Source organism: Mytilus trossulus, chromosome 5 (assembly GCF_036588685.1).
Source record: "Mytilus trossulus isolate FHL-02 chromosome 5, PNRI_Mtr1.1.1.hap1, whole genome shotgun sequence".
NCBI classification, from domain to species: Eukaryota; Metazoa; Mollusca; class Bivalvia; order Mytilida; family Mytilidae; genus Mytilus; species Mytilus trossulus.
Genome location: NC_086377.1, coordinates 75,933,075 through 75,947,542, shown reverse-complemented (window position 1 = coordinate 75,947,542; position 14,468 = coordinate 75,933,075). Strand labels below are relative to the sequence as shown.

The 14,468-nt window shown below is 34.6% G+C and overlaps 1 protein-coding gene across 1 annotated transcript in view; it reads left to right on the top strand.

The window, feature by feature from the left end:
* The first annotated feature begins 6,267 nt into the window (after nt 1-6,267).
* LOC134718316 (uncharacterized) overlaps nt 6,268-14,468 on the top strand; it is a 71,162-nt gene continuing 62,961 nt past the window's right edge. The window contains exons 1-2 of the mRNA XM_063580811.1: nt 6,268-6,285; nt 7,345-7,434. Of these exons, the coding sequence (XP_063436881.1) occupies nt 6,268-6,285; nt 7,345-7,434 (108 nt within the window). The remainder of the gene's footprint in view (nt 6,286-7,344; nt 7,435-14,468) is intronic.

The following is a 14,468-nucleotide window of genomic DNA, read 5'->3' as shown; positions in this document are numbered from 1 at the left end:
CATATATCTAAGACATGGTGTGACATTCTTGTCCCGCATGTGTCTTTGTCAAATGATTTCCCTTCTCCTGGACTCTCTCTTTGTTTGTCTACCATTCATTGGTTAAGGCAGGGTTGCCCACCTAATCCTTACAGTGGCAGGTTGGATTTGGCCATTTTGACAATATCCAATACACAGAATAAACTCTGTATTCACATGTAAATTTGTAGGATACTTATACAAGTTAATTTTATTTACCTACATTTGTATATAGAAGAACTGGATCCTTCATACTTCGTACTTTGGATATAGATGCCTTATATATGTTATGAAGTTTCTGTCTGTCATATGTTCATTGTCCTTGACCTCATTTTCATGGTTCAGTGACTACTTGAAAAAAAAATTAAGATTATTAGTATTCTTAATTTCTCTCTTATTATGAGTAATTGGATAACTATATTTGGTACGTGCGTACCTTACAGGGTCCTAGTGCCCATCAGACAGTTTGTTTTCTATTCATGGATCAGTGAACATGCAAGGTTAAATTTGTATGGGTCAAGTCCATATGCATGTTTTTAACTTCTCTGTAACCTATGTACTTCATGGTTTTATGAGAATAAACTATCTATCACATCTTAAATACTGTAAGCAATAGGTCTACTATATTTATGCCCTGGTCAGTCTGTGTGTCCATCTGTCCCTACATATGTCCATGCGTCCCAAAGTTGGTATCAGTTCTCTAACTTTAGTTTGCCTCAACCAAATGTTATGAAACTTATACACAATGCTTATTTCCACAAAGGACAGATCAAGTTTGAATTTTGGTGCTTCACTTAAACTGTTCTAGAGTTATGCCCCTTTACAATTGGTAAAGGTGCTGAATTTTTCGTTTCCGTTCTCTGACTTAAGTTAGCCCCAACCAAATTTTGATAGTGACCTTTACCGTTCTTCAGTTATGTCCCTTTATAACTTTATATGATATGCAAGCGGGGGCAACTTCTGTGTCCCATGGAAACATTCCCAATTTATTTGTATATGGAATCATTATAAGATGTACATGTCCAACTGGCAGCTGTCACCCGACGTTGACCTCATTTTCATGGTTCAGTCAGTCAAGGATATAACTCTATAGAGTTATTACAGAAAAATAACATACATTTGTTATTGTGGACTAAAAAATCAAAGAACTGTGATAACATATATGTATGTTACATGTTTCAAAGGAACAATATACATCATGTACATCATTAGTTTTGTTAAAATGTATACAAGTTCTATTGATATTACTATTGTCTTTATGTATACTCAACTATAGAAAGATATAACAGTTCATAGTTTCCAATCATGCATAGTACACCTATGTTATTACAGAAAAAGTACATGTATGTCTGTAATAACTAAAGGGTGTTATCAGCTTCTCTTCATCACTCCAAAGCATTTGCTCAGACAGTAATTCCCAAGTTTCTCATATATAGTAAGTTACATGCCTTAAATAACTAAGCCTTGTTATCACAGCTAAGTTTATCCCTTAAAAGCCTCGTCTCATTGATTTTCCATGGTTAATGAAAAATGTATTAATTTAATTCAAAAATTAGTTATCATGGCTATGCATTTAGTTTCTGCGCACAGTTTCAAGAGTTCCCTAGAGGCCACTTAAAATTAAAATATATTTATGATTTATTTTACAAATAACAAACATATTTGCCTTTACCATGTTTACTTTGCTGAACTAGTAATCATTATTGTTTAGCCTTTAGGGGCCAGATCAAGTGTGCCTCTGGGTGCAGAATTTTCCTCGCTGTGTTGATGACCCATTGTTGGCCTTTGGCTGTCTCTGCTCTCTGGTTTGGTTTTTGTCTCTTTGACACATTCCTTGTTTCCATTCTCTATTCTGTTTAATCTGTTTACATGTTTTAAATTTTAAAACTTTTTTTCAGATTCTGATTGACTGGTGGCAGAAGGGGTATGAATATAAAGTGGCATTAAGGCCTTGAAGACAGACTATAACATACTGAAGTTGCAATAACAGTTTGACGAAGACCCACATGTAATCCCATATTGACGGTTGTAGAACTCATACCAACAGATTTCACTTTGGGTATTTATTTGTATTGTAATAAGTAAGGGACTTTACTTGAACACGTTTCTTTAAAATTACATAATCTTCAGTTTGCATGCTCAGATTGAAAAAGTATTGCTTACGAGGTTCGCTGTTCGACTTTCTTTCTCGCCTTGTAAAAGTAGTTACACAGGTTTTTTTTCCATTGTTATGCATTGTACCTGTGCAATAATTTCACAATGTGAAACCGTGAAATTTCGTATGAAGTGATTACTGTCATGACTGTCAAGTATGAAAATTTTATAATCTCTTTAAAACATATATAATGTCATTCCAAAAACATTTCTGCCTCGAAAAACACAAAAACTGGCACAGAAACACTATATATGTACTGGAGTCTGGATGTGTAAACTTTTTATCAGGATCTGAACATCATAATATTCAGTATGCTAAAAATAAGTGTTATTAAAGCCATGAAAGCTCAGACGGTAAATAGCTTAACATATTTTGTATAGTTTCATCACTCGATGCATAAAATTGAGAATGGAAATTGGGAATGTGTCAAAGAGACAACAACCCGACTATAGAACAGACAACAGCAGAGTCCGTCATAGGTATTTTTATTGTTCGGCTGCTGTCCTGTGCAATATCTCCGATTAGTAAGCTATAAAGTGACCAAAAATTATTTGTGTAAAATAACATAAAAAAAATCAGCCTTATTTTATATACAAATATAGAAATTTTTATATCCAATGCATAAAAGAAATATAGTAGGTTTAGGTGTAAAGGTGCAATTTTCACAAAACATATCAAATTTCCCACGTTGTCGAACATAAACATGGATAACATCATTAATGATTTTATTAAGATTGATAAATGTTCACTGTGCTTAAACGGCTGTGGGTAACTTAAGTTACCCACAGCCAAAGATGGAGCCGCCTGGCTTCGGTTAGGAAGTTTACTCCTATATAATTACAATACCATGAATACAAAAGAAATGTTCAGTAATTAAAAAGGTATATACATCTTTTAGGGAAGCTCTGTAAAACGTGATTACATACTATAACACAAACGATTACAGCACGATTTTCCAAAACAATTATGATGTCCGTAACTTGAAAACAACTTGTCCGTAATTTTTTTCCTTCTACCGACCATGATGTCCGTAACTTTCAAAGAATCTTTTTTCGTGGAAGAAATTATTTTAAAAATGGATAAATAACAAAAATACCGAACTTATAGGAATATTCAAAAAGGGAAGTCCTTTATCGAATTGCAAAGCCAAAAGCTCAAATTAACACACCAAACGAATGGAAAAGAACGGTCATATTCCTGACTTGGTACAGGCATTTAAAAAGTAAAATTACAAAAATACTGAACTCTGAAGAAAACTCTAAAATGAAAGTCCCTTATCAAATAGACAAATCCAAAGGTCAAACCCCTCAAACGATGTATCACAACTGCCATATTCCTGACTTGGTACAGGCATTTTCTTAAGTAGAAAATTGTACGGCAAAATTAATGTATCTTACATTCTTCTGTCCTTATAGATTGTTAACTGCTTAAGTTTAGATGAAAAAACAGGACATGCAAGTTAAAAATCTCACCACTTCCAACTGTGGAAATTATTAAAGGCTTTAAAACCATTCAGTAATAGTGAACATATGAAAATCAAATTCAAATGGCAATTCTTAGCAGAAATACATAGATGAATCCTCCAAACCTCTAAAGAAGATATGTATGATTTGATACCCGATCTTATTGAATTCATGAGGTCAATGACACTTTTAGAAGATTTTAAATCTACCTTTATTGCTATAATAAACTGACATCTGTTCAACAATAAAGCCTTCCATCTTCTCTTTAGATATTGGCATTTTCACAGTCAACAACACATTACACTAGATATAGTGAAGAGACCAAACTTGTTTGGCTAACAATTAAGAAATTATTTAAAGCAAAGGGTATCAATGTTTTTCCTCGGCTACAAAGACAAAGGAGTCATCAGTGAACAATCTAAAAAGCTAAAAGAATGAAAGATAAATTTCGCCGTACCGTCAGATCCCGTTTACAGGAATAATTTTAAAAAAATTAACGGAAAATCCGTGACACTCTGGTTTGCTTTTTTATAGCTGTGGTCTTTTTTCTCTTGTTTATTTTGAAGCATATCGTTATTGTACAAATCTATGTAATAATTAAGAGGTTTGATAGTGTTTATTGTCCTTAAACTGTTGAAATTATTAATCTTACAATTTTTAAATAAAAGTTACCCACATCGGAAAATAAAGTTACGGACAGTCTGATTATTTTTGACTTATGAGTTACGGACCTCTTATGCATTTTTTAAAAGTTGGCCTTGCGTTTAAGTGAAATCAAAATTAACACATTTGTAGTGATGGTAAGTGATTTCTTTATTCAATAGTCCTATCAATATTAACATAGATCATGAAGAACGTTCCAAAAAGTAGATTTCGTATCAACTATCATCTCAATGAGTTTAGAGTCCGCCATCTTGGGCTGTGGGTAACTTAAGTTACCCACGGCCGTTTAAGCACAGTGAATGTTCGAGTACGAGTCCGTCAAAAATTTAAAAAATCTAATATCTCCATTTGAAAAAAAATCTTAGCAAAGACGAAAACCATATGAAACAACAGTTTTTTTCCACTACCGTCAGAGCAAAGGGAACAGTTTGAAAGTGCCAAATACTGAAATATGTCAAAAATCAATACTTTTTAGTAAACACTGTGATGTATGTAAATACTTTATAATGGAAACCGGAACTTCTGAGGGAGGTTTATATACAAAAATAAGGAGATGGGGTATGATTGCCAAATGGGACAACTATCCACTTAAGCACAAATAAAGTGGATGTAAGTAATGATAGGCAACTGTAACGCTTTCAACAATGAGAAAACCCCATACCGTATTATAAGTCGGCTATTAATGGCCACGATTGATGATTATACGCTAGTATTGTCTCTTAAAGACAAATATATAAACACATTATGTCCTCGATGTAAATTACTTTTTAAACATAAAAGTAGGTGCAATATATATTTTTAAACTCAAAAAGTTTAGTGACCCCATCAGCGTGATCAGATCCTTGACAAACTCTTAGTCTTCGTCTTTTGTATGAACTCTAAATTCATGGATCACACATTTCTCTTTAACTATGTATACGAAAGTTTCTGCACACATGAATATAAGCATCGGCTGTCATGGCTGTAATCGACGGCTAACTTTACACTTGTATGTTTGTCTGATGTGTAATTGTGTTTTTCACTGTTGTTTCGTTGCTGTCTGGTGGACAAATACATGAATTCTGCATGTCATCATCAAACACGTGAATAGCTATATATCTGGTAAATCAAACACTTTTTCTTCGCATAGAAAGAACTCTTCATTAATCTGAGCATGTAACGAATACTTTATATCAAGAACTATAAATGTGGATACAAAAAATGAAAAACTAAGCGAAATTGTTAATCCCACATTGCACGACAAAATGTGTTGTATTTAAGTAAGTAGCACGTGTTCTTGGTTGATTGGAAACACGTACATTGTAGTAGTCCATAATGCATTGTTGCTCATTTAGTGGATTGGTAAAAAAAACAGGTAACAATAAATTGCGTCACACGTAAATAAACAATTACATGTGCGAGAACATAAGTATGCTAATTCATGCATTTCCATATAAGGTAGTGTTCCTGACCTGAGTAATGATAACATCAAAATTTCTTTTTGACTTTTTTTTAAAGTAGATGTCACAGTTGTTATGTGGTAATTCATTTTTGCTGTGTGTGTTAATGTTTATTTTTTTACATGATCCTGTTTGTGTTTCAGATTTGCAAATATCATTTTCATTATTAATTAAAAATGTACTTTCAATAAATTTTAGGGAGGAAGCTTGATGGTTCGTGGCATTCCCTCTTAATTAGAAAATAATCTATTATAAATATTCAATCAGAATCCAAATTCAGAGCAGTTTTAAGCTTAAATGTTGTGTCAATACTTGTTCAACTATTCAGGGTTTGACCTACATTGTATGCAGGAAAATCCAGTTTGCTGTCACTTGACAGCCTCTTGTTCTTATTGTTGAAGGCCGTACCATTGCCTAAAATTGCTTACATCCACTTCATTTGAACTTAAGTGGATAGTTGTCTCCTTGGTAATCATATCTCCTTATTTTTGTAAATATACAATGATTTCATTTTCTTTTACAGGATATAATGGCAAGTTGGGATGAGGTAAGTTTTTCTTCTTAAAAGTCATTGTCATGTGACCTATGTCATGTGACTTATGTTGTCTATAAACTGTACATAAAGATACAGGTGTGTAGTATTCTCAGAGTCAGTCAGTGTCGTGTGACCTATGTCATGTGACTTGTGTTGTCTATAAAATGTACATAAAGATACGATACAGGCGTGCAGTATTCTCAGAGTCAGTCAGTGTCAAGTGACCTATGTCATGTGACTTATGTTGTCTATAAAATGTACATAAAGATACGATACAGGCGTGCAGTATTCTCAGAGTCAGTCAGTGTCATGTGTCCTATGTCATGTGACCTATGTTGTCTATAAAATGTACATAAAGATACAGGTGTGTAATCTTCTCAGAGTCAGTCAGTGTCATGTGACCTATGTCATGTGACCTATGTTGTCTATAAACTGTACATAAAGATACAGGCGTGCAGTATTCTCAGGGGGAGAACAGGAGAAATCAAAATGACTACAGTGACAGAATTTCAATATACAAAATTCCAGGAGACAAAAAAAAAAGAAACGTAAGATAATGTAGGATATTCACAACTCTTTATGTCGAAGAGAATCTGATAACGTCATGGAAAAAAATGAAAAACAATCAAAATTCAACAGTCTACATTAGTCATTTCAGGCCCTTTTATAGCTGACTATGCCATATGGGCTTTGATCATTGTTGAAGGCTGTACGGTGGCCTATAGTTGTTATTTTCTGTGTCATTTGGTCTATTTTGTTGAATTGTCTCATTGGCAATCATACCACATCTTCTTTTTATATTCAAAACATTACATAGAAAACTAAAGACCGAGCAACACAAACCTCAACAAAAACTTAGGCTGATCTCAAAACTGATGCATAATATAAATGTCTACAGACTTTTCTAAAAAAAAGAAATTATAGACAACAATTTCACTCCTTCTTGGTAATCACTGTATTTGGTATACACTATTGAAACTGTAAAAATGTAGCTTGTTATATTGAATTATTACATTTATAATACATTTGTATGTTCTAGAGAAAAATGTAAAAGCTTTGTTTTGCTTACAGAAACTTCTTAAAGCTGCAGAGAATGGGAATATAAAAGAGGTAGAATTATGTATAAAGAACGGAGCTAGTTTGGAATGTAGAGATGATGATGTAAGTGAAGTAAAATGTTTAACCCATTTACAGATATTTATTCTATATAGTACACATAATGTGGATCAGTTAAACACTGCCCTTGTTAGTGTTCAATGATTCCGTGTACATTCTATTTATTGCAAATACTCTTGTCTTCAAAATATTAAGAAACATAGTATTATGATATATTGTGATTAACTTTATTACACTGATGAATACCACTCCAGTTTGTATGTCAAAGAGTTGCTGTCTGATACTTCGTAACTGTATACAATTGAAATATTGATTTACTTTATTACACGTAACATAGTATTCTACACAAAAAACATTACTTTGGTCCCAAAAAAATCTTGCATGACTAGATGACTTGAGACATGACACCTGATCATACAACATTCATTAACCACTCCTGTACTGAATATGACAATGGACACCTGATCATACAACATTCATTAACCACTCCTGTACTAAACATGACATGTGACACATGATTATACAACATGCATTTACCACTCCTGTACTGAACATGACATGTGACACCACATCATACAACATTCATTTACCACTCCTTTACTGAACATGACATGTAACACCTGATCATACAACTTTCATTTACCACTCTTGTACTGAACATGACATGTGACGTCTGATCATACAACATTCATCCACCACTCCTCTACTGAACATGACATGTGACACCTGATCATACAACATTCATTTACCAATCTTGTACTGAACATGACATGTGACACCTGATCATACAACTTTCATTTACCACTCCAGTACTAAACATGACATGTGACACCTGATCATACAACATTCATTAACCATGACATGTGACACCTGATCATACAACATTCATTTACCACTCCTGTACTGAACATGACATGTGACACCTGATCATACAACATTCATTTATCACGCTAGAACTGAACATGACATGTGACACCTGATCATACAACATTCATTTACCAATCTTGTACTGAACATGACATGTGACACCTGATCATACAACATTCATTTATCACTCCTGTACTGAACATGACATGTAACACCTGATAATACATCATTCATTTACCACTCCAGTACTAAACATGACATGTGACACCTGATCATACAACATTCATTAACCATGACATGTGACACCTGATCATACAACATTCATTTACCAATCTTGTACTGAACATGACATGTGACACCTGATCATACAACATTCATTTACCACTCCTGTACTGAACATGACATGTGACACCTGATCATACAACATTCATTAACCACTCCTGTACTAAACATGACATGTGACACATGATTATACAACATGCATTTACCACTCCTGTACTGAACATGACATGTGACACCACATCATACAACATTCATTTACCACTCCTTTACTGAACATGACATGTAACACCTGATCATACAACTTTCATTTACCACTCCTGTACTGAACATGACATGTAACACCTGATAATACATCATGCATATGCCACTCCTGTACTGAACATGACATGTGACACCTGAACATACAACATGCATTTAACACTCCAGTACTGAACATGACATGTGACATCTGATCATACAACATTCATTTACCACTATTGTACTTAACATGACATGTGACACCTGATCATACAACATGCATTTACCACTCCAGAACTGAACATGACATGTGACACCTGATCATACAACATGCATTTACCAATCTTGTACTGAACATGACATGTAACACATGATCATACAACATGCATATGCCACTCCTGTACTGAACATGACATGTGACACCTGAACATACAACATGCATTTAACACTCCAGTACTGAACATGACATGTGACATCTGATCATACAACATTCACTTACCACTCCAGTACAAAACATGACATGTGACACCTGATCATACAACATTCATTTACCACTATTGTACTGAACATGACATGTAACACCTGAGTATACAACATTCATTTACCACTCCTGTACTGAACATGACATGTGACACCTGATCATACAACATGCATTTATCACTCCAAAACTGAACATGACATGTGACACCTGATCATACAACATGCATTTACCACTATTGTACTGAACATGACATGTAACACCTGATTATACAACATTCATTTACCACTCCTGTACTGAACATGATATGTGACACCTGATCATACAACATGCATTTACCACTTCAGAACTGAACATGACATGTGACACCTGATCATACAACATTCATTTACCACTCTTGTACTGAACATGATAGTCAACACCAACATGTGACATAGCAATGACACTCTTATACTCAACACCAACATGTGACATAACAATGACATTCTTACATTTAACACCAACATGTGACATAGCAATGACACTCATATGCTCAACACCAACATGTGACATAGCAATGACACTATACCTCAACATCAACATGTCACTTAGCAATGACACTCTTATACTCAACACCAACATGTGACATATCAATGACATTCTTATACTCAATACCAACATGTCACATGTTGGTATTGAGTATAAGAATGTCATTGATATGTGACATAGCAATGAGACTCTTTACCTCAACACCAACATATGGCATAGCAATGACATTCTTATAGTCAACACCAACATGTGACATAGCAATGAGACTCTTTACCTCAACACCAACATGTGACATAGCAATGACACTCTTTACCTCAACACCAACATGTGACATATCAATGACACTCATATGCTCAACACACTTATGTATGTGACGTAGCAATGACAGTCTTATACTCAATTCCAACATGTGACGTTGCATTGACACTCCTATACTCAACAGCAACATGTGACATAGCAATGACATTATTACAACACTCATCACAAACAAGTGACAGATCACACTTATAGGCAATGCAAACTTGAAAAAAATAAACTTGGCTTATTGCAGTTCTTTACTTATACTCACCACAAACATACACCATTGCTATATTACCCTTATACTCACTACAATCATACACCATTGCTATATTACCCTTATACTCCCGACAAACATACACCATTGCTATATTACCCTCATACTCACTACAAACATTCACCATTGCTATATTACCCTTATACTCACAACAAACATACACCATTGCTATATTACCCTTATACTCACTACAATCATACACCATTGCTATATTACCCTTATACTCACCACAAACATACACCATTGCTATATTACCCTTATACTCACCACAAACATACACCATTGCTATATTACCCTTATACTCCCGACAAACATTCATCATTGCTATATTACCCTCATACTCACTACAAACATTCACCATTGCTATATTACCCTTATACTCACCACAAACATACACCATTGCTATATTACCCTTATACTCACTACAATCATACACCATTGCTATATTACCCTTATACTCACCACAAACATACACCATTGCTATATTACCCTTATACTCACAACAACACATACACCATTGCTTTATTACCCTTATACTCACCACACACATACACCATTGCTATATTACCTTTATACTCACCACAAACATACACCATTGCTATATTACCCTTATACTTACCACAAACATACACCATTGCTATATTACCCTTATACTCACCACTAACATACACCATTGCTATATTACCCTTATACTTACCACAAACATACACCATTGCTTTATTACCCTTATACTCTCTACAAACATACATCATTGCTATATTACCCTTATACTCACCACAAACATACATCATTGCTATATTACCCTTATACTCACCACAAACATACACCAGTGCTATATTACCTTTATACTCACCACAAACATACACCATTGCTATATTACCCTTATACCCACCACAAACATACACCATTGCTATATTACCCTTATACTCACCACAAACATACACCATTGCTATATTACCCTTATACTCACCACAAACATACACCATTGCTATATTACCCTTATACTTACCACAAACATACACCATTGCTATATTACCCTTATACTCACTACAAACATACACCATTGCTATATTACCCTTATACTTACCACAAACATACACCATTGCTATATTACCCTTATACTCACCACAAACATACACCATTGCTATATTACCCTTATACTCCTGACAAACATACACCATTGCTATATTACCCTTATACTCCTGACAAACATACACCATTGCTATATTACCCTCATACTCACTACAAACATTCACCATTGCTATATTACCCTTATACTCACTACAATCATACACCATTGCTTTATTACCCTTATACTCACCACAAACATACACCATTGCTATATCACCCTTATACACACCACAAACATACACCATTGCTATATCACCCTTATACACACCACAAACATACACCATTGCTATATTACCCTTATACTCACCACAAACATAAACCATTGCTATATTACCCTTATACTCACCACAAACATACACCATTGCTATATTACCCTTACACTCACCACAAACATACACCATTGCTATATTACCCTAATACTCACCACAAACATACACCATTGCTATATTACCCTTATACTCACCACAAACATACACCATTGCTATATTACCTTTATACTCACCACAAACATACACCATTGCTATATTACCCTTATACTGACCACAAACATACACCATTGCTATATTACCCTTATACTCACCACACACATACACCATTGCTATATTACCCTTATACTCACCACAAACATACACCATTGCTATATTACCCTTATACTCACCACAAACATACACCATTGCTATATTACCCTTATACTCACCACAAACATACACCATGGCTATATTACCCTTATACTCACCACTAACATACACCATGGCTATATCACCCTTATACTCACCACAAACATACACCATTGCTATATTACCCTTATACTCACCACAAACATACATCATTGCTATATTACCCTTATACTCACCACAAACATACACCATTGCTATATTACCCTTATACTCACCACAAACATACACCATTGCTATATTACCCTTATACTCACCACTAACATACACCATGGCTATATCACCCTTATACTCACCACAAACATACACCATTGCTATATTACCCTTATACTCACCACAAACATACATCATTGCTATATTACCCTTATACTCACCACAAACATACACCATTGCTATATTACCCTTATACTCTCTACAAACATACACCATTGCTATATTACCCTTATACTCACCACAAACATACACCATTGCTATATTACCCTTATACTCACCACAAACATACACCATTGCTATATCACCCTTATACACACCACAAACATACACCATTGCTATATCACCCTTATACACACCACAAACATACACCATTGCTATATTACCCTTATACTCACCACAAACATACACCATTGCTATATTACCCTTATACTCACCACAAACATACACCATGGCTATATTACCCTTATACTCACCACTAACATACACCATGGCTATATCACCCTTATACTCACCACAAACATACACCATTGCTATATTACCCTTATACTCACCACAAACATACACCATTGCTATATTACCCTTATACTCACCACAAACATACATCATTGCTATATTACCCTTATACTCACCACAAACATACACCATTGCTATATTACTCTTATACTCACCACAAACATACACCATGGCTATATTACCCTTATACTCACCACTAACATACACCATGGCTATATCACCCTTATACTCACCACAAACATACACCATTGCTATATTACCCTTATACTCACCACAAACATACATCATTGCTATATTACCCTTATACTCACCACAAACATACACCATTGCTATATTACCCTTATACTCTCTACAAACATACACCATTGCTATATTACCCTTATACTCACCACAAACATACACCATTGCTATATCACCCTTATACTCACCACAAACATACACCATGGCTATATTACCCTTATACTCACCACACACATACACCATTGCTATATTACCCTTATACTGACCACAAACATACACCATTGCTATATTACCCTTATACTCCCGACAAACATACACCATTGCTATATTACCCTTATACTCACAACAAACATACATCATTGCTATATTACCCTTATACTCACCACAAACATACACCATTGCTATATTACCCTTACACTCACCACAAACATACACCATTTCTATATTACCCTAATACTCACCACAAACATACACCATTGCTATATTACCCTAATACTCACCACAAACATACACCATTGCTATATTACCTTTATACTCACCACAAACATACACCATTGCTATATTACCTTTATACTCACCACTAACATACACCATTGCTATATTACCCTTATACTGACCACAAACATACACCATTGCTATATTACCCTTATACTCACCACACACATACACCATTGCTATATTACCCTTATACTCACCACTAACATACACCATGGCTATATCACCCTTATACTCACCACAAACATACACCATTGCTATATTACCCTTATACTCACCACAAACATACATCATTGCTATATTACCCTTATACTCACCACAAACATACACCATTGCTATATTACCCTTATACTCTCTACAAACATACATCATTGCTATATTACCCTTATACTCACCACAAACATACACCATTGCTATATTACCCTTATACTCACCACACACATACACCATTGCTATATTACCCTTATACTCACCACTAACATACACCATGGCTATATCACCCTTATACTCACCACAAACATACACCATTGCTATATTACCCTTATACTCACCACAAACATACATCATTGCTATATTACCCTTATACTCACCACAAACATACACCATTGCTATATCACCCTTATACTCACCACAAACATACACCATGGCTATATTACCCTTATACTCACCACACACATACACCATTGCTATATTACCCTTATACTGACCACAAACATACACCATTGCTATATTACCCTTATACTCCCGACAAACATACACCATTGCTATATTACCCTTATACTCACAACAAACATACATCATTGCTATATTACCCTTATACTCACCACAAACATACACCATTGCTATA